Source organism: Periplaneta americana, chromosome 10 (assembly GCF_040183065.1).
Source record: "Periplaneta americana isolate PAMFEO1 chromosome 10, P.americana_PAMFEO1_priV1, whole genome shotgun sequence".
Classification (NCBI taxonomy): Eukaryota; Metazoa; Arthropoda; class Insecta; order Blattodea; family Blattidae; genus Periplaneta; species Periplaneta americana.
The window spans coordinates 35,691,174-35,716,647 of record NC_091126.1 but is presented as its reverse complement, the minus strand read 5'-3'; the positions used below and the strand labels follow the sequence as shown (position 1 = coordinate 35,716,647).

The 25,474-nt window shown below is 34.8% G+C and overlaps 1 protein-coding gene across 13 annotated transcripts in view; it reads right to left on the bottom strand.

Moving 5' to 3' along the window:
* The window catches only part of HUWE1 (HECT, UBA and WWE domain containing E3 ubiquitin protein ligase 1), a 149,159-nt gene that overhangs the window by 86,069 nt on the left and 37,616 nt on the right, over positions 1–25,474 (bottom strand). For all 13 annotated transcript variants that reach the window (XM_069837221.1, XM_069837223.1, XM_069837224.1 and 10 more), the window contains exons 11-20: positions 18,995–19,264; positions 16,110–16,364; positions 14,620–14,796; positions 11,244–11,489; positions 8,746–8,943; positions 7,494–7,751; positions 4,169–4,332; positions 3,831–3,953; positions 1,947–2,175; positions 759–881 (exon numbers count right to left, since the gene is read on the bottom strand). In XM_069837221.1, the coding sequence (XP_069693322.1) occupies positions 759–881; positions 1,947–2,175; positions 3,831–3,953; positions 4,169–4,332; positions 7,494–7,751; positions 8,746–8,943; positions 11,244–11,489; positions 14,620–14,796; positions 16,110–16,364; positions 18,995–19,264 (2,043 nt within the window). The remainder of the gene's footprint in view (positions 1–758; positions 882–1,946; positions 2,176–3,830; positions 3,954–4,168; positions 4,333–7,493; positions 7,752–8,745; positions 8,944–11,243; positions 11,490–14,619; positions 14,797–16,109; positions 16,365–18,994; positions 19,265–25,474) is intronic.

Here is a 25,474-nt window from a genome sequence, read left to right as displayed (position 1 = left end):
CTGAACTACTACTATTAAAAACAGTCATGGCACCAGCAGCAGCAGTAACCTAACACAACGATATAAGAACTAGATAAACCGAAATTAAGTCACTACTTTTCAACATTACTTCCCCATGAATCGACATTATGTATGCCAAATACCACATATTATCCTTGAACATGCCACATGCTATAAGTAGAACATTTATCAACATTTGTTGCTTTTAGTAAATTTTAAAGGAGTGTGTAGACTTCCTTCAAAAATAAAAACTAAAATTCATTTGAATACTTCTCAAATCGCTAATTCTATTTCTTACATCTTCTATGCAATACAAACTGTACACAAACATAGAATCGTCTTACAAGTGAGAAATTAAAATATGCTTCACTCAGTACCAAATATCATTTTGTGTAGCTTTCTCAGAAGTTCCGAGATGATTACATGAATGAGAAAACATTGAATAAATTCTATTGTCTTGTATAATTTCAAGGGAAAAATTATTCCCGGGCCAGGTATCGATCCCGAGACCTTTGGATGAATGCACCAATGCTCTACCAACTGAGCTACTCAGAAACTTCACGCGACACTGTCTCAATTTTTCCCTTTACATCCACATAACTCGAGTGGGCTGACAAGATGCCAGAAACCCACATCAAGTGCACACAAACTCTGTGTGATGTATTTGTATTTTAGTGGCATTTGTAGTTAATGGGAATCAACCACTTTCTTACATTTCGTGCACTTATATGAGTACTGAAGATTTCTTTATAACTTACAGCCATGATTTTCTCTCCTCGAAGTATATGCCTCAAAATGGCAAGCATGGATTCTGACATACGGGCCCCATATGACTTCAATGGCTTTTTCCCCCACATCAACATCACTGCATCAAAGGCAAGCTAGAATGAGGAAGAAAATTAATGTAGTTCACAAACCATAATCATCCAAATATGAGAAGACGAAGAAACAATAGAACATGCTATTTGTGAAAGAAAAAAAAATGTGAAAGTGGGATTCTAGACAAACAGAAAGTACCTGGGAAAAACCAAACCACAATGGAGAGTGAGAATGCTATTTTTCTAATCTTGCATCTTCCACTGCTCCCAGGAAATAATAGGCATTGAAACAGACAATGATTCACAAGTGAGAGAAAGAGAGAGGGTGAGGGTGAGGGTGAGATATCTCAAAGCATGTACTACCATCACAGTCTACTATATACAGTCACGAAGCTTGAGTTTTGAGGGTGCTAGAAACAATAGACTGTGACAGTACTATTTTGCATTGCCTGTAATGAGGTGATATTAGCGATCCTAGTGGTGAGCAACTATCTAATGTTTGCATATTTACTACGTATTGAGCTTCGCGACTGTATATACTAGACTGTGCTACCATGTTAAAGCACAGTATAAGGAAAAAATATCTTAGTATTACACCACTGAAGCTCTTACATTAGTAATCATCAGTTTATTTGTATTAATAAAATGCAGAAGGAACATTCATGATACAAATTGGGGAACAGTAATTGGAAAGTTTGTGTTCATAAAAATATTAAATGAAAGTTCTATTTCTCTAAAAGCAACATGCCCTCTTTGTTTCATACAGAGTAGAAACACTCATTTTGGCCTGAAACATTTTTCGCAACTTCAAACATACTCCACACAATCCCACAACAATTACTGTTATCAATAACCATACACAGTTATTGCTTGAAAATAAAATTACGTTTAGCTGAAACGAAGACAGCTAAAAGTTTAAATTTATTTGCTTCGTCACATTTCTGAAGACATTAATGTTGAAAAAAAAAGTGATAATCTTAATTCTACAACACAATATCCATACAAACAGGGAGAAGAAATAAAGAAAAACGAAAAACCATTGCCTGTCTATGACATGTCAATAAATACGGGACTTTTTGGTGTCCCGTATGTGTATCAAAGTTTGAGGAAACATAGCATCAGACTTACCCTATGGATAGTCATCAAATACTTCATTGGGTCAAATGGTTTATATATTGCTCCATGCTTCATGGTAATGGTGTGTGGAGAATCCAGAATAGCCTTTGGATTGACCATCTTTTCTAGGAGCATCAACCAAGCATCGAGAAACTCTCCTGTTCCATCAGTTAAGTCTGGGTGTTCTAGGCCCTCTTCAACATTAAGAGTCAATCCATTTGAAAGAGCCCAACGGAATGTACTGTGAAATAAAAAATCATATTTTCAAACAGTGCCATGGATTTAAATGGACAACTTTATATTGGGTGTCCAAGTCCAATGTAGGCTATGTAACTGCGGAATCCCGGCCAAACAAGTCACTCAGCTGAATGCGCCCCAAGGATAATGGCAGTTGACATTGGACATAAACGTCAACATATATGCCTAACTTGGAGTAAGGCCACAAAGGGGAACATTGAAGGAGAGGAATTCGATCCAGTGCTGTGGATTGAATTCGGCATAACTCAGTGGTCAGAGCACTTGATACGTAGAACCAAGGACTCGGGTTCGATCCCCGGCGCCGAGCGAATTTTTCTCCTCTAATATTAATTGTCAATATTTCAGATATTATTCTGTAGGACAAATTAATAAATCCATAATATTCTTACAGCTAGCAGTGCATAAAACTGCGGAATCCCAGCCAAACAAGTCACTCAGCTGAGTGCACCCCTAGTATAATGGCAGTTGATATTGGACATAAACGTCAACATATATGCCTAACTTGGAGTAAGGCCACAAAGGGAAACATTGAAGGAGAGGAATTCGATCCGGTGCTGTGGATTGAATTCGGCGTAGCTCAGTGGTCAGAGCACTTGGTACGTAGAACCAAGGACCCAGGTTCGATCGCCAGCGCCGGAGCGAATTTTTTTCATCTAATATTAATTGTCAATATTACAGATATTATTCTGTAGGACAAATTAATAAATCCATAATATTCTCACAGCTAGCAGTGCATATAACCGCGGAATCCCGGCCAAACAAGTCACTCAGCTGAGTGTGCCCCTAGTATAATGGCAGTTGACATTGGACATAAACGTCAACATATATGCCTAACTTGGAGTTAAGGCCACAAAGGGAAACATTGAAGGAGAGGAATTCGATCCGGTGCTGTGGATTGAATTTGGCGTAGCTCAGTGGTCAGACCGCTTGGTACGTAGAACCAAGGATCTGGGTTCGATCGCCAGCGCCGGAGTGAATTTTTCTCCTCTAATATTAATTGTCAATATTACAGATATTATTCTGTAGGACAAATTAATAAATCCATAATATTCTCACAGCTAGCAGTGCATATAACCGCGGAATCCCGGCCAAACAAGTCACTCAGCTGAGTGCACCCCTAGTATAATGGCAGTTGACATTGGACATAAACGTCAAAATATACGCCTAACTTGGAGTAAGGCCACAAAGGGAAACAATGAAGGAGAGGAATTCGATCCGGTGCTGTGGATTGAATTCGGCGTAGCTCAGTGGTACATAGAACCAAGGACCCGGGTTCGATCCCCGGCACCGGAGCGAATTTTTTTCCTCTAATATTAATTGTCAATATTACAGATATTATTCTGTAGAACAAATTAATAAAGCCATAATAGTCTCAATGTTTATAGCTAAGGCCTACAGAGTGACCAACATGCTAACATAACTACTTTCGAAACTTCTTCAAATACCCCATGAAAAAAACACACACTTTTCTGAAATATATGAAAATAAGGGACTAATGGACAGCTTTGAAAGATACTTTACAATATAAAAACTTCCATATAAAAGAAGGGTGTGGGGTATTCGAGAAAATATGGTAACTTTTATGTTATAGGAATTAATAAAAAAAAGAAAATAAAATATTTAAATGATAATACTTACTCAAAGAATGCATTCTGACCACCTAACTGGACAAACTTCTGCAACATCAAATGATATGGATATTTCTTCTCATCAAAGAGCATGGGAGACGTGAATCCGACTGAACATATGAGGAATGTCAACCTATAAGCACAATTACCACTTATAAAACGTATGTCTTTAGTAATTTAGTCTTGTCCAATTTGAAGACCATTTCCTATAACCAAATTCATTTTAGTGTAGATATGTATTTTCATTTATATAAAAAGAAAAGAAAATTACAAAGAAAAAAACTGGTCTACAACTTTACAAATGTTAAATAATTGTCAATACTTCTTAAAAAGAAATATATTACTTACTTAAATTTTGGAATTGTAGTGTGAGGTAGCCTAGTCCAGTTGAGGCCATTGGCCAATAAAATGTTCAAAGCTGTAGCCACAGCCCTTGCAGCAGGTGTAGGAAGGGCTGGAGTATTGGGTACTTGTTGACCTCTACGAGCTCGAATTGGGGAGCCCACACAAAGCTACAAGCAAACAAATTAGTTTATATTTTAACATCAAAACAGAGCTGCCATGGAGTTGTCATAGAACTGGACAAATACAAATGCAAACGAGACACCAATACAACTAATGTTGTAATGGGCGTACCTAACATTGCATAGGCAAAATACTTTCAGCACTGTACAACTACATAAGAAAATTTCATGGAGAAAACTGTAACAACCAATTTCAAATATATCACTTTGAGTTGTTTCTTTTTTTCCTTGAGGCTTTAAATAAACTACCGTAGTATTTAGGCACGCTTTCTGAATAAGCTCACTTGTAAGTAGCCAACTCAACATGACAAAAGTTCATTTCAAGCACAAATAAAAAGGTGAACAGGCTGACAGAAAGAACAAAGTGCTAAAAATTTATATTTACGACTAAATTAAAAAAATATATTTCTTAAAGCTTCACAAAAATTTATATATTTCATGGCAGATTCACTGGCAATGTTATATATCAATCATTTTAAAATTAATTTATATACAATGAACTCTACTCTCCCATCTTTCTGAGCTAACTCATATACAATCAGTAATGATCAATTTCTAATGCCATACCTTTTTTTTTTTTTACCCCTCAATGTTTTATAGATAAACTACAAGAGTTACAAATAGTATATTTTTCTTACAAAAGTAAGTTCTAAATTATGAAAAAATTCAAATCAGTTAACTTCATTCTCCCTTCAAAATTTGCCCATTATAACATGAGATCAACAAGAAGGTGGCATATGTGGCTACTTAAACACCAGGCTGCACATAATATGAAATGAAATAGAAAGGAACTGAGTTTGATCTAGTATCTTCCAGCCACCATCAAATCTGTTTTTAACTCTTCTATTTGGTCAGATTGCTACTGAATTCGAACTTCATAAAGCAGTGCAGGAGAAATCATTCTGAATTTAGAAGTCGAACAGGGCATTAATCTCAAATTCCTTGTTTTGAAAAAAAAAAAAAAAACTTAGCCAAGTGTTTTTCGTTTCCTGGAGGAGGACTATTGTGATGACTTTCATCTACGTAATTTATGAGTGACACAAATGATTTTTCAAGAACTAGGCAAAGCTTGACAACAGTGACCATCCAGATCACTCATGCACGTTGGAAATTGAAGAAAATGTAGAGAATGAAAACCAAATTATCCAAAATATCAATGTCTGAGTATTAGAATGGTTGCAGACATTGTCAACATTTCACAAACACAGAGTATGGACGAGATAAGGCTGAGCATTCGCTATAGATTACCTGGCATTTGCCTTACAGTTGGGGAAAACATCGGGGGGGGGGGGGGACCAAACCAGATAATCATCCCCAGGTGGTAATCGAACCTGCACCCAAGTGAAACTCCTTATCAGCAGGCAAGCTCCTTAGCCGATTGAGAACAAGTCTTTCTTTTCTTAATTTTGTGGTCAACCAATTCTAACACACACATGTACAGTGTGATCAGTTGTGCTTATGTTTTCCCTATGAACAAGCCCGCACTCGTTTGCCGCGCAATGGAGATAGTAGCAAACCTGCTTGCTTATTTGTTGACCTTGCTGAATGTCGCAGCGCAGCTGTTCCCAGGTGTGTGTTGTGTTGTTTGTCTCTTAATTCGACAGTATACAGTACATAAAGTGTATTATGCCTCGTGGGTATACAACTGCATAGCGTGTCTTTATTTACAATTCATGTGTGTTAAATCAGTCAACTCATGGAGTTCGAAGATGGTTTCAAGAAATATTCCCAGGTGTAGATGCTTCAGATAATAAAACAGCCCATATTCTTTATCATAAATTTCAGGAAACTGGAAGTGTCCAGCCTAAGAAATAAAAAAAGTAGCATAGGATTCTCACAGAAAAAAATTACACGACATTCGTAATCATTTGGAAAATTCTCCTACAAAATCTTTTTGTTGTCTTGCACAACAAGTGGGACTTTCATATGGGCTTTCATATTGCATAGCAAAAAGACTACTAAATTATTGCACTTCAAGCCATATAAAATAACTCTGGCACATGATCTGCAGCCTGGTGATCCGGTACGTACGCGTACATTTTGAGAGTGGATTCTAGAAAATATAATGAATAATTTCCTAAAGAGATGCAAAAAATGTGTGGAGAATGAAGGCAGGTAGTTTCAACACCTCATTTGATAATTTGGTAAGTAATGAGCCTCTTAAATTTGTTTGTGTATTATTGTAGGGTTGGTTTGTTTTATTGTTTTACCCTCCCGCTAATCACAGAGACCCGGCTAAGCAACTCACACACCTATAGGCAAAACACTCCGACAGAAAGCAAAACTGATCGCACTGTATATGAGACTGCATTAACACAGCCTTGCTCGTGATACATCAGTCCAGATAACTAGGAGCACCAGCACACTGCAGCATGTCTGCTGTAGCACTTGTGATGAGATAGCCATAATGCAGGTAAATGTCCCTCTTAATTTCTCCTGTTTCTTACACATTACTCAATTCACAGTACACTCGCCTACTGCAACTGTTCCATACATTTTCCAAGGATATTTCTTTGTTCGGCGGGAAAAGGCACATAAGTCAAAAAGTCGATTTTTCTGTTGTACCTAATCACATAAATTTAGTATTTTTTCTAATTTTTGAAATAATAAATTTTCTTTTATTTTAATTTGAAAAGGGCCTTACTTTAACCAACATACATGAATTTCATTATTATACTTATATTCAGTTAAGAGTAAATTAAAAAGAAAATCTCTCCTAAAAAATTATTCTTTTTTACTTATGTGCCTTTTTCCGCCAACCACAGATTTGTGAATGATGCAAAAAGAAAGTTGACCACATCCCATTGTTTAAAACACAATTCACATACTCAAATTTGAAATGCTTCTATAGCTGCATATTTTTATTAATTCTGTTAAATGTACATGAATTTGAAATGTTTGAATGTCATTTTCTCCAATGTTGCAATGAGAAAAAATTTTCATTTTTCATGCTCCATCTGTATTCTTGCTAACTTTAAATTTTTTGGAATATGGTATGTACTAAAAAACAATTAAATATAAAGTGATGTGCTGGTATAAAGACAAAATAAAATCAAGAAACATTTCAGTACAGTACTTGATGTGTAATTTTCGTAAGAATAAACTAAAATTATGTAAGTAGTACTACCATGGAATCTGTCACAACAAACCTTCACTAAAAGACCAAACAATTCTGCCAGTGCTCTTCCCAGTCTTGAAGAGGCACCCAGCAAAGGCTTGATGTACTTCAGCTGCAAAGCAGTAGGAAGCATGCGGTTGCTATTTGGTTTCTCCCCGGAGCTTGTGGTTTCACCATCAATGTCCATTGCTGTGTCTGGCACAGAGGCACTGGAAGCTTCCATGGCAGAAGAGCCACCACTGCCACTCTGGTCTGAGGCTGCACTACTCCATGCACCATCAGAATCACCCTGTATCATAACAAAATTTACATAATTGTGTGTTGAACACTTCATAAATATTTAAGAAGACGTAGATGCTAGAGAAAGGAGATTCTATACCTAACAAATACTGGAGTGCCAAACATCTAGGCATCTGAATAACAACACTTCATAAAAGAATGTGTTGATTGAAGATTTAAAACACTCTTCTATTATGATTATTGATTATTAATGATTAATCTTTACGTAGACTCTTCTACTATGATCAATTGGTCCACCATTGTATCCATGTGGATAGCCTGTGTGCTTCTCAACCCAATGATCCGTTGTTTGATTCCCTGCATGGGCAATGAAAGAATTACTATTCTGTCCACGAAACTAGGTGTACCATGATGTGCTTCATTCCCACACTGCGGAAGGCAATAGGCAAACCACTGCTGTATCGCCCCCACCTAGTAAACTAGGATGGGTTGTGACACGCATACTAATCGCCTACTACGGGCTATACCTATCTTCAGGCAGATCTCTCATCATCACCACTTCTGTGTAGAAAACTCTGTGATTTGAAGATGAATATGTAAGAACCATCACTATAAATAAATATGGTGGTCTGATCAAATAATTCAGAATCTTCAAGCATCCCTCCAGGTTGATTCTTTGTAAGTAATGAATGATTAGAAGGGAATTCTATCTTCAATTTATGATGAAAGACTGACAATTTGAAACTGTTAAAATATGTACAGATTAATGACTGAACATACACAGGAACAGAAAGCTATCAGAAACCAGGTGGCGTACAGAAGACAAGGGAAACGAAAACAAAAATGAACGGACATGTCAGGAAAGACAGACTAACAGGAACCTGTATTCATTAGGAAGGATTGTAACAAGCCATGAATAGACAGCAACAATCCCATGGATGAAACAAAAATGCTCCCCTAGTTTCCTAAAATAAGAGTTAACAGAAATATATTAAAATTATATAATGTACACAGTTCTTGGAAAATATATTGTGAACACTCACTCTCATTTCGGGTGGAAGAAGCTTCTCCATGTCTTCTCTTCCAAACTTGCAGCCAGGAGGAATTATATCATCACTGCACAAGGCAAGTAAAAGTGTGCTCTCCCATACCAGAGATGTATACAGATCTGCCAGACCATTCAGAACACTAAGTCCAAGTTCCGAACCCCAGTGGGTCAAGGAAAGTGTTCGAATGTCACTCTGAAATGAACAATTGATAAACAAACACTTAATATTTCACTAACAAACAAACTCTCCTGCTTCTACTTTAGAGGCATAATGAACAACACACAGAAGAGAACCTTAGTCAAGACAGATTATGCACCTAAGGCATCTCACAGTGATCCAAAACTCGGAAAATTCCACCAAAATTAATTTTTTCAGCTTTTGTACTGACGATTTTTGCTTATGGAATTTGATTAATAACACACTGGACAATCTAAATTTAATACTGAAAGATTTTTAATTTCATAAATAGATCAGTAAAAAGTTTCGATTGGAATGTTTTAAAATTTCAATTTTTTACGCTAATGAAAAACAACACTTTTTTCAAATATTTAATATAACATAACATAAATGAAATTAAAAACGAAAATACGTAGTTTGATTCTTAGTGCATTTTAATGTCAAGAGTGACTTTAAACACACAAAAATAGTAAAAATGTAAATGTAGTCTTTGTTTAATTTTTATATATTCGACAAAAAATCTGACGTAGTCTTGTCAAACTGTAAAAAAATTTGCAACTAATAGCAGCAAGAGTTTATGTTCCAAAGAAAACTTATAGTGTGTAGACTGTAATAAATTGAAAAGCATATGAGCCAGCTAGGCAGGCAGCCACAACACTTCCTGAATTATCACCCCCAAAAATGGCTCTAAACCACATAAATTTTTGCACGTTTTTATTAGTTGGTACAGGTTATTCAAGTAGTGGGGATGTTGTAAAAAAAACACGCACAACACATCCTCAATACACAACTAAATTTCAGAAGACACGCCCTATTTGACTCCCCACTACCAAACACAAACGCACCCGTCAGCAAAGCAACTGAAGAAACCAGGAGAAAAAAGAATCTCACTGGTTGTGAAGATGACTGATATGAAGTCGAAACTAGTTAACTAGGTAATTTACAACTTAGTTTTCATTTTAACACATGAAAGTAGTTAGAATTTATAACCATATTCCTATGTGATAGGTGTATAATCAAGATGTTTAAGCTGAAGCAAGGGCTGTCAACTCGCGGTAAGAATGCTAGAGGGTGTGTGTACCATGGTACTGGGCAGCACTCAAGCAGTCGAGCAAAATGTCAACTTTTCATGCAAGAGACCAGGATTCAAATGCTAGAAAATCCGAGAGAAATTTATGGAAAACAGTTTGTACCATATTTTCGCAGGTTACTGTCATTTCGCCTGCCAGTGGGAAATGCTGAAAGTAACAAAGTTATCTACAACCTCCAACACGTTAGAAGCCCCTGATTAAGAATCAAGCACCTCCTATTTGGAACTGACGGGGTGTCACCAGCGAATAGGGATTATAAAGAATGGACACAGCGAATTTTCCTGTGTTTTGTTTCTCTGTGTGCCGGCGTTTAGTTGCACTTTCAAGCGCTAGATGTTAGTGTAATCGAGTATACGCTAAGATAATAATTGAGTTTGGAGTTGAGACACAGGATCCAAACATCGCCTACCTTATTGCATAATCCAGTAATACTTTGCTTCAAAAAAATTCAAGTTAACAGCTTTTCCTTATTTCTCAGTGACAAACTAGTTGTAATAATAATTTTTTATATTTCAGATATAATAAATTATATTATAAAATAATATAATACATCATAAAATTAAGTATCGAATTCGTTTAATATTGTATATAGTACAATATATAGGTATATGATTTTACTTCTCATAAGAGTTTTCTTTTTCCATTTTCACTGCTATCAAATCATTACATATTTTAATTGTTGTTGGGGTCAACATCTCAACTCTCATTATAAAGGAACTCTAGAGTCTAGACATTACAGTTAATGACGGATTTATTATTTTATGGATCCAATTTATTTTATTTGAGTACATAATGTACCCAGATGTATTAATTATGTGTGTTATATTTCAGCTGTGTCGACTGCTAGCTGGTGTGATGTCAGCACCAACTCTAGGGAGAAAGCAGAATCTCATGCTCTAGCTGGCTTGAAGGTCACTGAAATCAGTCCGGCTACATCAAAGGTATCGACGCGAAGTGTCCATACTTAATTACCTATACACTAGTGTCACCGTCTATGTCTGAACTATGAAATATGTGAAGTGAAAAATGTGGTTAAGTTGTAACACATACGAGAGGAACCGAGTATCACATTATCAAAACACGAGAGCTCCCATATTGCTTGAAGGTGTAGGTAGCACTTCTACAAGCCAGCAAAGCAATAATGTGTCAAGACGAAAACAAGTAAAGAATGAATAAGTCCTGCAAATACAACACTCAGATCATCACTTCGAGAGTTCTACTAACCTGACCAGTGCGACAGACATGCACGAACATGACAACATAACCATGAGCAGCACCCATTGCATGGAGTAACGGAGTGGCAGCAGCTGAAGTGAATGCTGTGTCAAGATTAGGAGCTGACGCCAGCTCATGCAGCAGCACTGAGCTTCCCGGTGCTTTCACAGGACTGTGAAGGGGTTGCAACTGCTCTAGCACTTTGCTCAGCTGCAGAAGCCCTTGCTTTAGTACTTGAGGTTCGTGTGCAAGGTTCTGAAAAATTGAAAACATAATTCAAATTAGAGCTGTCGATTAATCAAAACGATTAACAAAGTAATTTTTAAAATACAATTAACTGATCAAAATGTTTTAATTGATTAAACCAACCGACTAGAAATTATCATGTGGTGAAGGTAACATTAACTTCTCTGTGAGCTCTACATAGCACACAATCATTTGGTGTGGTGAATACTTAAGCTATGACTGACAGGTCATTATTGTAATCTGACGATGTCTTTTTGCTTTAAAATGCTAGTAGCAATAATCCTGTAAGTACACCAGCACAAATCCCTCCTTAATAGCTTTCTTCTTTGAAAACACTCCTTAGACTATCATTCACTTTCACAAACTATGGAAAGACGTACTGTACAGTATATTGTACTTCAATTGCTGACAAGTTGTCCTTTGTCAAAATAACCACCCAAAGGTAGCTGGAAGTTCGCAAATGGATGAGGGTCACTAATCCGAGAAATGGTATTTCTTGAAATTGAATACTTTTGTTTCGTCCACATGCAACTAAATTTCTCCATTAGTTGTTTATGGAACTGTGAAAACTCAGCTTTTGGGAAGCTGCCTCTAGGTAATCAGTTTGCTTTCGAAAACTGTGTGCGATTGTTGGTTATTCAGTGTTGCATATTTGCGAAAATTAGTTACAAATCCGGCTCATGATCCATTGAGTGAAAAACTTTGTGAAAGTTTCAGACTTAAATTAAACGACTGTGGAAAGGTGACTGACAGAAAAACAGTGTTGTGTAAGAAACTGGGGAAATCTTTCAGTTATAGTGTAAGGACAAGCAGTGTCCAATAACATCCCAAAATGTTCATTCTTTCAAAGTAGGATCTACGTCTACTAACATTGCCACTTCTAGTTTATCTCCTCAGTGAACATTGGAGCACTTAATAGTGAAGCCTGTATCCTCTGTTAAAGAAACTGAAATAACAAATAAACTTTGAAGTATTGTCAAAATATTGACGTGTCTGGCTGCAGCAATGAGGCGTGACTAAATAAGTGTGAAGTGGAAACTTTTTTTTTTTGTTTCAAACTCTTTGTATACACCATTAGTGTTACGTGATTCTTAATAATTTTGATATAAATTATTTAAATTAAAATTATTTGTAAAAACGTGTGTACTTCTATAAAGCATATGAAGTTATTATAAAATTATACTAGGTGTTTTTGTTAAAAGTTACACGGTTTAAAACTGATTAAAATTCTATTAACCAGTTGATTAATCAATTAAAAGCATCCAGTTAACTGATTAAAAATTTTATGTCTAACGACATCACTCTTCAAACATTTCATCTGATAGAAATGAAGATGCCTTTTGCAACCGTACTTCCCTCAACAGGAATATTTTTCACAGTATAAAGTAATGATTTCGTCATTTTCCATTTTTCCCCCCTTTCTCTCATTCCCTGTAACTTTCGCTCCTCGTGCATCCCTTTCTCGTCTTTTCTTTTTCTCAGAGAAGTACACTATGTTGAAGACAAACGGAAAAAATACGAAAATATTTAATACAATCAGTTGAGCTGTTCAATAACTTCAACTTTCTCATTGAACAGATTCATCGTTAGTCATGTATTCAATAATATTTACATTCAAAAGTGATGTAAGAGCAATTTCTTTTGTATATAATAATACACTTACTTTGAAAATAAATGCACTTGAAATAATAATTTAACCCAGAAACTTTGTCCTTCACAATAAAAATCTGTCCGGCAGTCCCATCCCAACAGCATGCCATTTCTTCACCCCCCCCCCCATCTACTGCTCCCTCTCATTCTATTTACTCCTCTTCATCAACCTACTTCATCACAACAAGCCATTTAAGTCAGCAATGCTGTTTTGCAAATTGCAGAAAGTATAACTTCATTACCCATGTATCTCATTTCTTACCTTTCAACAAAAACTGATAAACAGTGAAAATAATATTAAATTTCCTACAATTTATAAATATTTATTTTACGCATTTAAACATTGGGCTGTTAACTTATGGAAATTCAAAACATACACTCTGTATCACTAGAAAATACATCTATTGACTAAAGATATTTCCAAGTTATCCATTATTTTATTTCATTCAGTATATACAGGAGTGATTCAAAAGTCCCGCGACACAGACAAACTCCATTATTAGTGCAGATACCGAAAAATGGAAAGAGGAGAAAGTTGTTGGAAATAGGTCGTTTTCAATCTAATGTGCTTGAATTTTTAATGTAAAATACACCATTGAGACTGTACACTAGTACAACACACCCGCCAGTCCAAATGTTGCGTAATTAGTGAATTTTCAGCTAGTTTTACTGGATTTTAGGTATGTAGTGTAACGGGTAAATTACGAAATAATGACGATGATTAGCAGTGTTGTCAATACATGTTCAGGGAAAACTGCCAGGCAAGAATGAAATTCCCCTGAATTCTTATGCTATCAATGTAAAGAAATGCTTCTTTGCACTGTGAGAAGTTAAACCACTAAACTCTGCATGTCAACTATTTTTCTCCATTAAATAATTTGTATAAAAAATCCGGTATAACTAGCCGAAAAACCACTACTATGGCAGCATTGGGACTGGCAGGTGTGTCACACTAATGTACAGCCTCAATGGTGCATTCTACGTTGAAAATTAAATTCATTAGATTGAAAACTACCTATTTCCAACAACTTTCTCCTCTTTCCATTTTTCACTATCTGCACTAATAACGGTGTCTCTATATCAAGGGACTTTTGAATCACTCTGTAGATAAGTAAATATATGTTAATTAATTTACAACTTTCAAATTTGTGCAGGCCTTATATGATTAAACTTTTACAAATATTAACCAATAATTCAATGACAGATTAATTTACAAATACAGAATTTTGAACAAAATATAATCAATGCATGACAATAGAAGGTTCTACAGAATCTGAATGAGTCTATTCAGGTAAAAAAAACTTGAAACATTGCAACATTACAATTTATCTGACCACTGTATACCTATACAAGGAAATTTGACAAGAAACTGAATCACATTAACTTCACAATTCTCTCATTGCTTTTTAGAACGTATAAAACAGAAGTTTTAAAATTTAATGGTATTTATAGTGCCAAGGACGAATATTAAGGTACGAATATTACTCACCAGGATTGATTTGCACACTGAAGCTACAGCTTGTGCTGCTGTGGTAACAGGGTAGTCAACAGGTAAGTTTGGAAGTCCAAGAATGGATAGTAATGGGACTAATCCATCTTGAGCAACAAATTCCCGACAATGATCATCAGTCGAGTTATTACTTAAGATGGCGTCTACAAATTTCATCTAGGAGATAAGAGATACACAAAATAAATAAAAATTAAACTAATTTGTTCAGATTTCGCTCACAAATATTTAAGCCATGTCAAGAATAATAAATTCTCTTATTCAATTCCGTGAAAAATGATTATATTGCGTAGATCTAGTATTGGATGATCATTAATTTAATCTGCTCTAAGTCACAACAAGCTATCACAAAGATCTATTTGAACTTGTCTAACATGCATACAATATGTTCTTAAATGACAGAAAATATTCAGGGTACAGTATACTTTATGTTGCTGTAAGTAGGGAGCCTGAAAAGTAGTGAATAAATTCACGGAAAAACAGTGTAAAATATTAGTCACAGCAGGATAGTATTTCTGATTTTTTAAACATAACGGTAAATGAAAAAGTGCTTTCATTTAAATTATGTTAAAATACAGACAACACAAATTATAAATTTCACTTAACACATTTAGCAAAAATTAGGACCGGTTACAGAAATGCAAATCAAATCAGCATCTGATCATCAATCAGTCAATGCCTGATTTATTTGCTGTTCACTGTGTTGCACAAAAGTGAATCTCCAACTTGTCTCTATTTACTAATTGCTGATTTGAGAAAGATATGCATTTGGTATCAGCGCTATTTAGCAACCAATGCTAAATTAATGAGAAACGAATATATCAAGTGGACGCTGAACATGGAAACAAATGAATGCTTTGCTGTTTTATTATTTGCAGAAGTAAAACAGGCGGATTCCATCCGTATGGACTACAGAATAAAACAGAAGTAATGAACCGCATTAAAAATGTGAGAGGCCAGATTTTTCTGATAATAATAGAGCCTTCTTATTAAACATCATAGAGGGCTTTATGAATGTAACAGATAATAAGAAGACGAATGGTGTTTCGGTGAAGCAGAAAAAAGAAATTACAGTTTTTTGGTCCCAGTTGGAAATCACGACATCATTCACCATATGACATCACACATCGCATATGAATATTTGGTACCGAACACTTCGAATTTTACTGTGTGTGGCAGTACATGTTATAATAAAGTATAAAATATTGCATTATTTCGCGAAAAATATCGTACAAAAAATGTAATAAAATGAGAAATTTAAAGGAATGCATCTTATTCAAGGAATTTTTGTGAATTTCGCAAACGTAAAAATCATTTCAAGATAACCTATGATTTGCAATACCTCACAAATCAAAACAATAGCTTTACTGTCCTTCCCTAATCTGCGCCAAAATCCATTCACAAAATTTCAGTATCCCTAGCTACAATACTTCATATTGTACATAAGCAGTGATCTCTAAATGGAAACTCACAACATTAAGAATGTAGTCTATTAAAGCAATGGGCGTTTTCTCATGCAGTGCTGATGTCTCTGCAGTGGCATCATCACGCTGTGGATGTGATGATGTGGAGGCCTCCTCCTCATCTTCATCTTCTTCATCACTACTTCCACCTTCATTGTTTCCTGAAGGACGGGGTGCAGGGGCTGGAGAGACATCCATCTTGTTTTGGGCTCTCCAGCAAACATACTTTGGGTCTCGGCCCAAAACACACAGCTCCTCAAGTAACTGAATCATAACACAAAATTTAATTGCAGACGGCAACACATGGATAATATCAGGACTGCACACAAAAACAAACACCCTAGTCCTTGCAGATATTGAAGGAAATTCAAACACTCGTATGAACAACATGTTCTATAATTCTGTTTCATCACCAAACAAGAATGAAAGATAGTGTGTTTACTATCTTTAGTGTTGTGGTTAAATGATTTATGCTGCATGTTTCAGTTAACTGAATTATGCTTCATTCTTAGTTTGTCAAGAAAAAGTAAAATTGTTGCATTCTGCATCATGAGACAATGAAAATAAGATTACAATAAAAATGTAAGAGACCTTTTAATATTGATGCTCAGGAATTACACTTTCATATCTACTATAGCGGTTTCAGAATAAGAAGGCATATGGCCTAAGCCAATAGAGTGCTAGCAACAATTCGACGTTGTCACACGGTGCACGAGACGTGGAAGACAGAGACAACAGATTAAGGACAGAACATATCAGTTGCAGCCCTCTCGCTGAGCGAGCGGGTCGAGACCTGTTTCTTCATTGTGCGTAATGTTTAAATATAATTACTCTTACTGAAGTAATTCTCATCTCAATCTTTATTACTTCTTTGCTTCATAGATCAGTAGCTCTTGGAGTCACTGACTTGCGAAATAAAGTGACATATGTAGAAATTTACTTTGCTAATGTCTGAGAAAGAATGTTTTAATTCTTACTCAGACTTCCTTGTACAGCAAAGCTGCATTTATTATTGTTTATTTCTCCAGAGGAAAGATAAGGTACAGTTTGTTTGTAGGGGCAGCCTAAGAATCTAGCGATAACAAAACGAAAACATATCTGTAGATACGTAATTTAGTATTGAAGTTGGACCTCCGTTAAATGAAGCCTATATAATTTAATTTAATTCTCTAGCTTATACATACCTAGGGGTCCAGGGTTCTACATTCTGGTTACGAATCTGGCTATAATGCAACGTAATCATAATGTGTGTTCATATATAATTCAGTAGTCATACTGGAACTGTAGATTATTTTATTTTTCTCTGTTAAACTAAGTCTATCTAATTTTATTTTATCATATAATTTTTACACATCTAAGACGTCCAGTGTTCCATATTCTGGCTAAGAATCCGGCTATAAGAATATAAGTATATATCTGTTCATATGTAGGCCTAATTCAGTACTCATATTGGAACTGAAGATTACTTTCTTTTACTTTGTTAAATCAAGTCTATCTAATTTCATTTAATCCTCAAGATTATACCTACCTAGAAGTCCAGGATTCTATGTTCTATCACTCTGGCCTGTGGCAATATAAACCTACGAGCGAAGGTAGTTGTACAGAAGTGAATATGAAAACTGTAATCCAATAATATCGTTAATATATTGAAGATAAAATTGTATATTAGAAAAAATCGTATAAAGTGTAATATATATAACGAAAGGTTTTTAAAATAGAAATTGAGTTTTGGAATTATAAAATCTCCTCGTTCCTAAGCATGTCTGTATTTATTTTAAAAGTGAAATGTAGTTAATGTGCTTCATTTTATAAAGCTTTCTAATGGTCTTAAGGAAGAATGTTGTTAATGCTCTTCGTATAATTCATGGAAAAAGAGGCAGGAGTGTTTATGTTTACAATATCATCCAAATATCTCATATGTTTATGCAATATTTCGTCTTATACCATATATAATATTCCAATGAAAAGTGAAAATCGTACCTATGGTTATTCTCAGCTTTCTTCTTCTTTCCACATTCTATTATAATGGCACTGCTAACACATACTACTAATGTATTTCAAATATCGTACGATGAAGTAATACACGGTTCTGAAAATTGTACAAATAATTAACACGTTTGTTTTGCGTTATTTTCCAGGAGAGGTAAATTCAAGTATACCACTTATTTTAATTGTCTCTTTGTCCTGTCCGAGAATATGAGATAATGTATGCACTTCTAAACCACGTCTCTGCAGTCAGATTCTTTGTTTGTGAAGAACTGACACGCACTGAATCATAAGTTAGTCCTTTAAAAAATTATATACAAAAATACCATACTCCTCGCTTGTGAGTGTAGGACTATTCTTTTGCGTATAACAGATGAAACACCCGAGCCAATTGCAATCCCTTCAAGAGACATTGTTACGGTAAGTTACACATCACACAAGAGAAAACAGTCCACATCTGAATTTGAAAATAAACATATCTTCGTTTACAGAGACGGAATTCAGAGAAACATATGTTCTATGCTGTAGGTTGGATATCTCTGTTTAATCTTTAAGCGATAACACGCGAACCAGTTGACATACAATTGCCATTCTTGTACTGTTGGATTCAGAATTCGGAGCTCTATCGAATGGCATAGCTTAAAATTCATTTCTAGCCGTAAGTATTGTGCGCGCAAGAAATAAACTAATACTCGACACTTCAGCGAGACTTCGCGACGATTTAACTAGGCAACACCGCTTCACTGTCACTGGCTAGTCGACATAGACCGGCCTGAACTAGCTCTGCCTTATATGCCTTCTTATTCTGAAAGCGCTCTAACACAAATTGTAATGGAAAATTTATTAATCTACAAAGATGTTGAAAACGCGCATTTTCTATAAAATTTTGGGAGATTCCTTTCATTTACCTTAATAATTGCAAATGTTGCATCCACCTTCAGACTGGGCTGATGTCGCATTAGCTCATCCATTGCATTGCCAAGATTGGAGGCTGTGTCACCCATTGGATCAGAACTACGTCGTCGCCTCATGGCAGCCAGGTACACAGGAGACAAGAGAACTTTGAAAAGCCTATCAAATGGATCACATCGCACAAAAGATCCAAGGCCCCGAGTATTCAAGCAAAGGGCACTGAACACATTTGGCAGTGACCCCAAGACTTCACGGGTGGCAGGTACCTGGTAGGGGAGGAGGAAAATAACACACATTTAAAAGAAACACTTCTATTACAGCAAGAGAGCCCATGGCTCAAGCTAGTGTTACACTATGTTTAAAGATGTAATGGACAATAGTATACGTGTTACCTGGCTATTCACTGTACTAACAGATATTGTGGTAGAAATAAGAAGTAGCTTGAGTTATAAATCTGCTCATTCACAATTGAATGAGCAAACTGACTGATCACTGAACAAAGATGCATGCCTACAAAGGCAGCAGTGTGACATAACCATTATAACTACTCAACTTTGGAAAGAAACTGACTGCCCGACAGACTCTCAAACATTCTACTGTGCAATCTTTGCAAGAATCCTTAAAAAAATCTAGTTGACAGAAGGCAGCAAGTACAAGATCAAACAACCAACTCATATTGATAATTATCTATTGCATTTCAAAGAAAACTAATCATGTAACAACTATTTGATCTTGACAAAATTATTTAAAAGTGAGATAGTGCTCTCTCTCTCTCACTGTGCAATAACTTGGCTTAGTTAAATATGTAATTTACAATAATATTGAGCCTTTAACATACTGGGTTAATCGATACTAGTCAGAGGGTAAATTTCCCCATTCACTTAAAGCTGCGGAACCTATACTGGTTTATAAAAATGGAAATCCTGTCAATGTTAAGAATTATGGAATCACTTAAATTTTACCAATTTTTTCTAAGACCATCTGAAGTATACAATAATACATTATTTTAAGTAAAATAATTTATTCACTATGGTATTAGAAAGGGATTATCTACATTTGATGCAATTCATAGTAATCCATGTTATTGCTGAATTTGAAAATTACACCAGCATTTTTATCATTTTGTGTAATCATTCTAAAAAAAATTAAATTATGGTTTATTTAACAATGCTCGCAACTGCAGAGGTTATATCAGCATCACCGGTGTGCTGGAATTTTGTCCCACAGGAGTTCTTTTACATACCAGTAAATCTACTGACATAAGCCTGTCGCATTTAAACACACTTAAATGCCATCGACCTGGGTCAGGATCAAACCCGCAACCTCGAGCATAGAAGGCCAGCGTTATACCAACTACGCTACCAAGGCTACGTTTCACATGATATTATTTCCAAATTACGGTTTTGTGGTATTAATGAAAAGGAACTAGGGTTTGTAAATCTATATTTGTTTAACCGTTTTCAATGCATGTCAAGAGTACTGTTACTGAAATTGCTAAAATTTTATTAGAGTTCAGTCTCTTGATGTTCGATTTTGGGCAGGCCTTTATTCTCGATTATAATAAACTATTTATCACATAATATTAATGTTGAATTGACTGTTGCTGTACACATCACCTTATTCTCCTATAACAGTCAATTCATTTAAGGATACATCCCATTGATTTTGGGCAAATGGACTCAAACTCAGTACCAATAAAACAACAATTTTCATTAACTCAATCACCTTGTTTGACGAGCTGTGATCGCGCGAGATTTGCAGCATCAAAACATCTTAATCAGTAAGTATACACTTTCGGCATAGCCTCTGACAAATTCTGCATTAAAATGTTGCTTAATTATTTGTTATCAATTTATTTGCAGCACATCGCACATTCACCTACAAACTGGACATTTGCTTAAATTTGAATGTAGGGAATTTAAATACGAGTACATTGAGTTAAGAAATATTTCAACAGATGATACAATGCAATTTAAACTTTTTGGAATTATGCTTTTTTATGAAAATGACTTGAGATTAAAATATTAATTTTACAAGGGCAATTTATTCACAAAGCCAAATTGAAATCTTTTAAATAAAGGCTACCACAGAACTGCATATTTTGCTCTGTTTAATCATATCTTATGCTAGGAAATTCAAGTCTGGGGTAATTGTGTCCATACTGATAATGTTCTTGTCTTACAAAGTCCATTGTAGAACTCTGTTCAAGAAAAAATTATGTGGAGAATGAAGAATTTAAAAGAGTATTGTATACATTCGGATATGCATTATTATCCCACAAGATTCAATTATTTGATATGTTCAAATGAAGCCAATTTAACAAACACTAGAAAGTTGTATGACTCCATTATTCTAGATATGTCCAACAAACTTATTGTTGAGGTCCAATTGTAGCTATATCTACACTGGTGAATTTCACTTCTGGAAAGGTTTAAAAAATAAAATTAGTTATTTAACAAACTCCTCATGTACGATCAGGTAAATTATATTTTACAACCAGACTAATTACATGTGATAAGCTGCAGCGTGTATCTTAATTTATTTAAAAGACATGATGGATGCATTAAAAAAGTGGCAAATATTTCCAACAGTACTTTTAATGGTAAGTCTACATAGACTGCAATTAGACTGCTCTGCATTATTTAAGATTTCGAGAACTGGTAACAGTTTCAACAGAACAGTTCCCTCTACCATTAGCCTTCTCTAATGATGAATGTGTACTAGTACATTATTTTTTTTACAGTATGACGTTGTGCAAATACTCGCACCTAGATTGCTCTGATAACCAGGTGTATTTTAGGGCATTTCCTCGCCATGAGCTAATCATTCAGTTGCCAACATCACTAAGTAATGATCCAGCCTGAACACACAAGGGACAATCGTCAACAGTATATTAATTTTCTCACTACACACACAGTATGTATTAAATAGACAATTCATAATAGTACATTATGCAACGAGCCTATAATGATAGTAATTAAGAAGCGAGTATGGATGTTAATGAAACGAGCGCGAGTTTCATAATTTTCATACGAGCTTCTTAATTACCATTATAGGCGAGTTTCATACGACTTTTTATGCTCGACCATATTTCTAACTTGAAATTATTAATTTTATTTGTATCTAACTGACCTTGAGCAATACCTCGTAAATTGTGAGATGTGCGCAGACGCGAAAGTATTGATTTTTTCCGAGGAACAGATGTCCAATTGACCTTGATAGCCTATAAGAACCTACAGAGTAAACTAAATATTAACTTTGATATAACATTGAAATTAAATTAGACATTGAAAAACGAGATGACAAATTGAATTATTTGAATATTATTTACAATTAACGCTAATTATTATAGTAACAGAACATAACCTTCTGCGACAATATTGGATTTCCAGCCTCCGTGACTTTTCGCTAATTCTCTTTCGATTGCATATCCAAGAATAATCGATACTTGCGGTTTTATAATGGTACAAAGCTGACTTGTCATTGGCTGAACACCTGTACTTTAATGAGTAGGTGTACTTTAATGACATGCATTAAAGGACTGCTACCAGGTGTATAATTACTACATTTCGGCATGGTCGAGCATAAAAATATATATTTTTTAATAATTTTAATACTTACGTAAAAATAAATCCAGTTCATCTGCAGTTATATTACAGCAAAATACTAAATGAGTGATAATAAATTATGGACTGTCGAAATAACTTACAAACTTTAGAAAAATTCTATTCTGAAGTATAACGTTTTGTAACGAAAGCAGAAATGTATTGATATCTGAAACCATACATTTTTTGTGTGTTTAGATTGTTTAAATTGCAACAATTATTCCATGTAACCTAAATTTAAAATCAAAATAATTGCCTCTTAAATTTAGCCTCAATGAACAGTATATAACATTTATTTCCAGTCACTCAATGATATTTGCTTCTTTTCAACAAGCAAGACCATTACTCAAACATAAACCACATTATAATACAGTCCCTCTGTTTGTGTAGTCAAGAATCTGCTACGCATGAGAATTCAAGTAGCAGCACTGGCCACTAAGCAATGAGGCTTTCAAACTGGAATGGATGGGGGAGAGCCAACTTTCTCCTGGGTTATTAGGCCTAATGGAGCTGCAGAGGGACATTTTGATTGCATTGTATATTACTACTTACTTAGGATTTTGCTGTGACGTAACTGCAGATGAGCTGAATTTAATTTTATGTACTAAATTAAATACATTTTTTATTCAGTCTAACTGTAATTCAAAATCTTAATGAAATTACTGGTAAATTTATGAATATGAGCCTGATACATCCATGTTCAGAAGTAAAACAACGATTTGAAAACAGAAATCTTTCACCACAGGCAGTGCCAATAGGGATGCTTCACTCAAAGCTAATCCATGCCCATTCTTCTGCCTTTTGACTCGACTCAAATATTAACAGTTCAGATAAAAGCTTATTTCAGAGCATTTTCAACTCAAAATGTTGTTAAATGTTATGTTTTATTTAACAACGCTCGCAACTGCAGAGGTAATATCAGCGTCGCCTGATGTGCCGGAATTTTGTCCCGCATGAGTTCTTTTACATGCCAGTAAATCTACTGACATGAGCCTATCGCATTCAAGCACACTTAAATATATCGACCTGGTCCGGGATTGAACCCGCAATCTTGGGCATAGAATGCCAGCACTATACCAACTCGCCAACCAGGTCGACTTTTAACTCAATTTATTCATTATTTAATTACTGTTATATGCTGTTCACAACTTTTTCTTAGCAATTACTTTACAGTTCCTCCTATTATTGTGCATAAACTGACAAAGTTCATGTTTTACATAACTTGCTAAATATCCGTTAAGTTTTATCTTCATATTATTAATCTTTTGTTTCATATCTAGTCTGTGCGAAAGTGAAAAACGAATTGTATGCCAATTTAATGTCTCAAACAATCTACACCCAGTACAATTTGAACAACGCATAGCACAAAGAGGGAGGGTACTCCACCTTGATTGAATTGTGATACCCGAAAGCCCCAAATTAAAATTGTTAGCATCACCTCCGCCACTAAGGTAAGGTCAAAAATTCTTTGCCCTCATCTATCTTGAGGACAAATTTGAAAATCCTGTAATATCTGCTTAATGTGCACTTAACTTTACTGAAAGTGGCGTTTGTGTTCTTTATTTTATTTATAAATCAGTCTCATCCAATACAAAAGCTAAGTCTTCTTTAACTCTGAAAATAACCTCCCCACATATATACAACAGACCATTACTTTGGTCAAGTATTATTAAACTGTTTAAACCACTGGGAAGTACGGTTCATAACACAAAGTAATTGCTCAATAGGGAAGTATACAGCATTACCACAATTAAGAGCATTTTTACAAAGGAACGTCTGACATCAGAAACTTTTTTTTTAGTAGTGGATTCTAAAACCCTCAGTTTAGATGTAGATGGTCAGCCATGTTAAATAAAAATAACTCTTGTAAAGAACCGACCTTATCTTACTTGACTAGACATCACTGCATATGACTTACAACATTAGCCATGGTGTAAAGGAACACTGAGGTGCTAGTATTCGTAATATATTAGGTTGAAAGATCCTCGTTTAATTTCAATAGGCTATGTCCGTTAGTTCATCCACATTTTAATATTTTATTTTCAACACAGTCATGTAATTTTATAGTTACAATTTTACTAAATTTAACATGCTCAATACACGAAGCATAACATTGTATGTTATAAAAATGAAATCACTGAATAATAATAAAAATTAACAAAAATGGTAAGACATCCAAACCTAAACGCGAATACTATTACATACACCATGATCACTATTGGATAATAATAATAATAATAATAATAATAATAATAATAATAATGTTTTATTTTTGCTGGCAGAGTTAAGGCCATAAGGTCTCTTCCACTCAACCAGCCTTAATCAATACAATACATATTTAAATTACGAATATTTACACTACACTTAAAAGGTTCTCCAGCAATATTCTTCAGTTAAGTTTTAACGACTAGTAGACTACATATTTATTTAAATTTAGATAAACCTATAAGGTAAATTAGTAACTTAATTTATGAGCTATTTTAATTCAATCAATTATAATTAATTTGAGATTTGAGATAGCTAGTAAAATGATGAAAATTAATTTAATATAAGCATACTAGAACTATGTTACAGGGAGAAAAAAAAAATATATATAAATCTAAAATATATTTCTATAATGAGAATATTAATGTAATTGCCATTAGAGGTTTTGTAAATCTATTTAGAGAAATTGGATGTTAAGTACGAAAAGCAACTTGTGTGTCTAGACAATCTTCCTAAAAGTATTCTACACAATATTGCAAGCTATCACGTTAGGATTTATCATCTTTCATTCCCACCAAAATTGTAATCTTTGTAAGACTTGAAATTCAAATTTCACCTATTTTAAAGATACATTAACACTACATCTTAATGAACTCTTTTAATTAT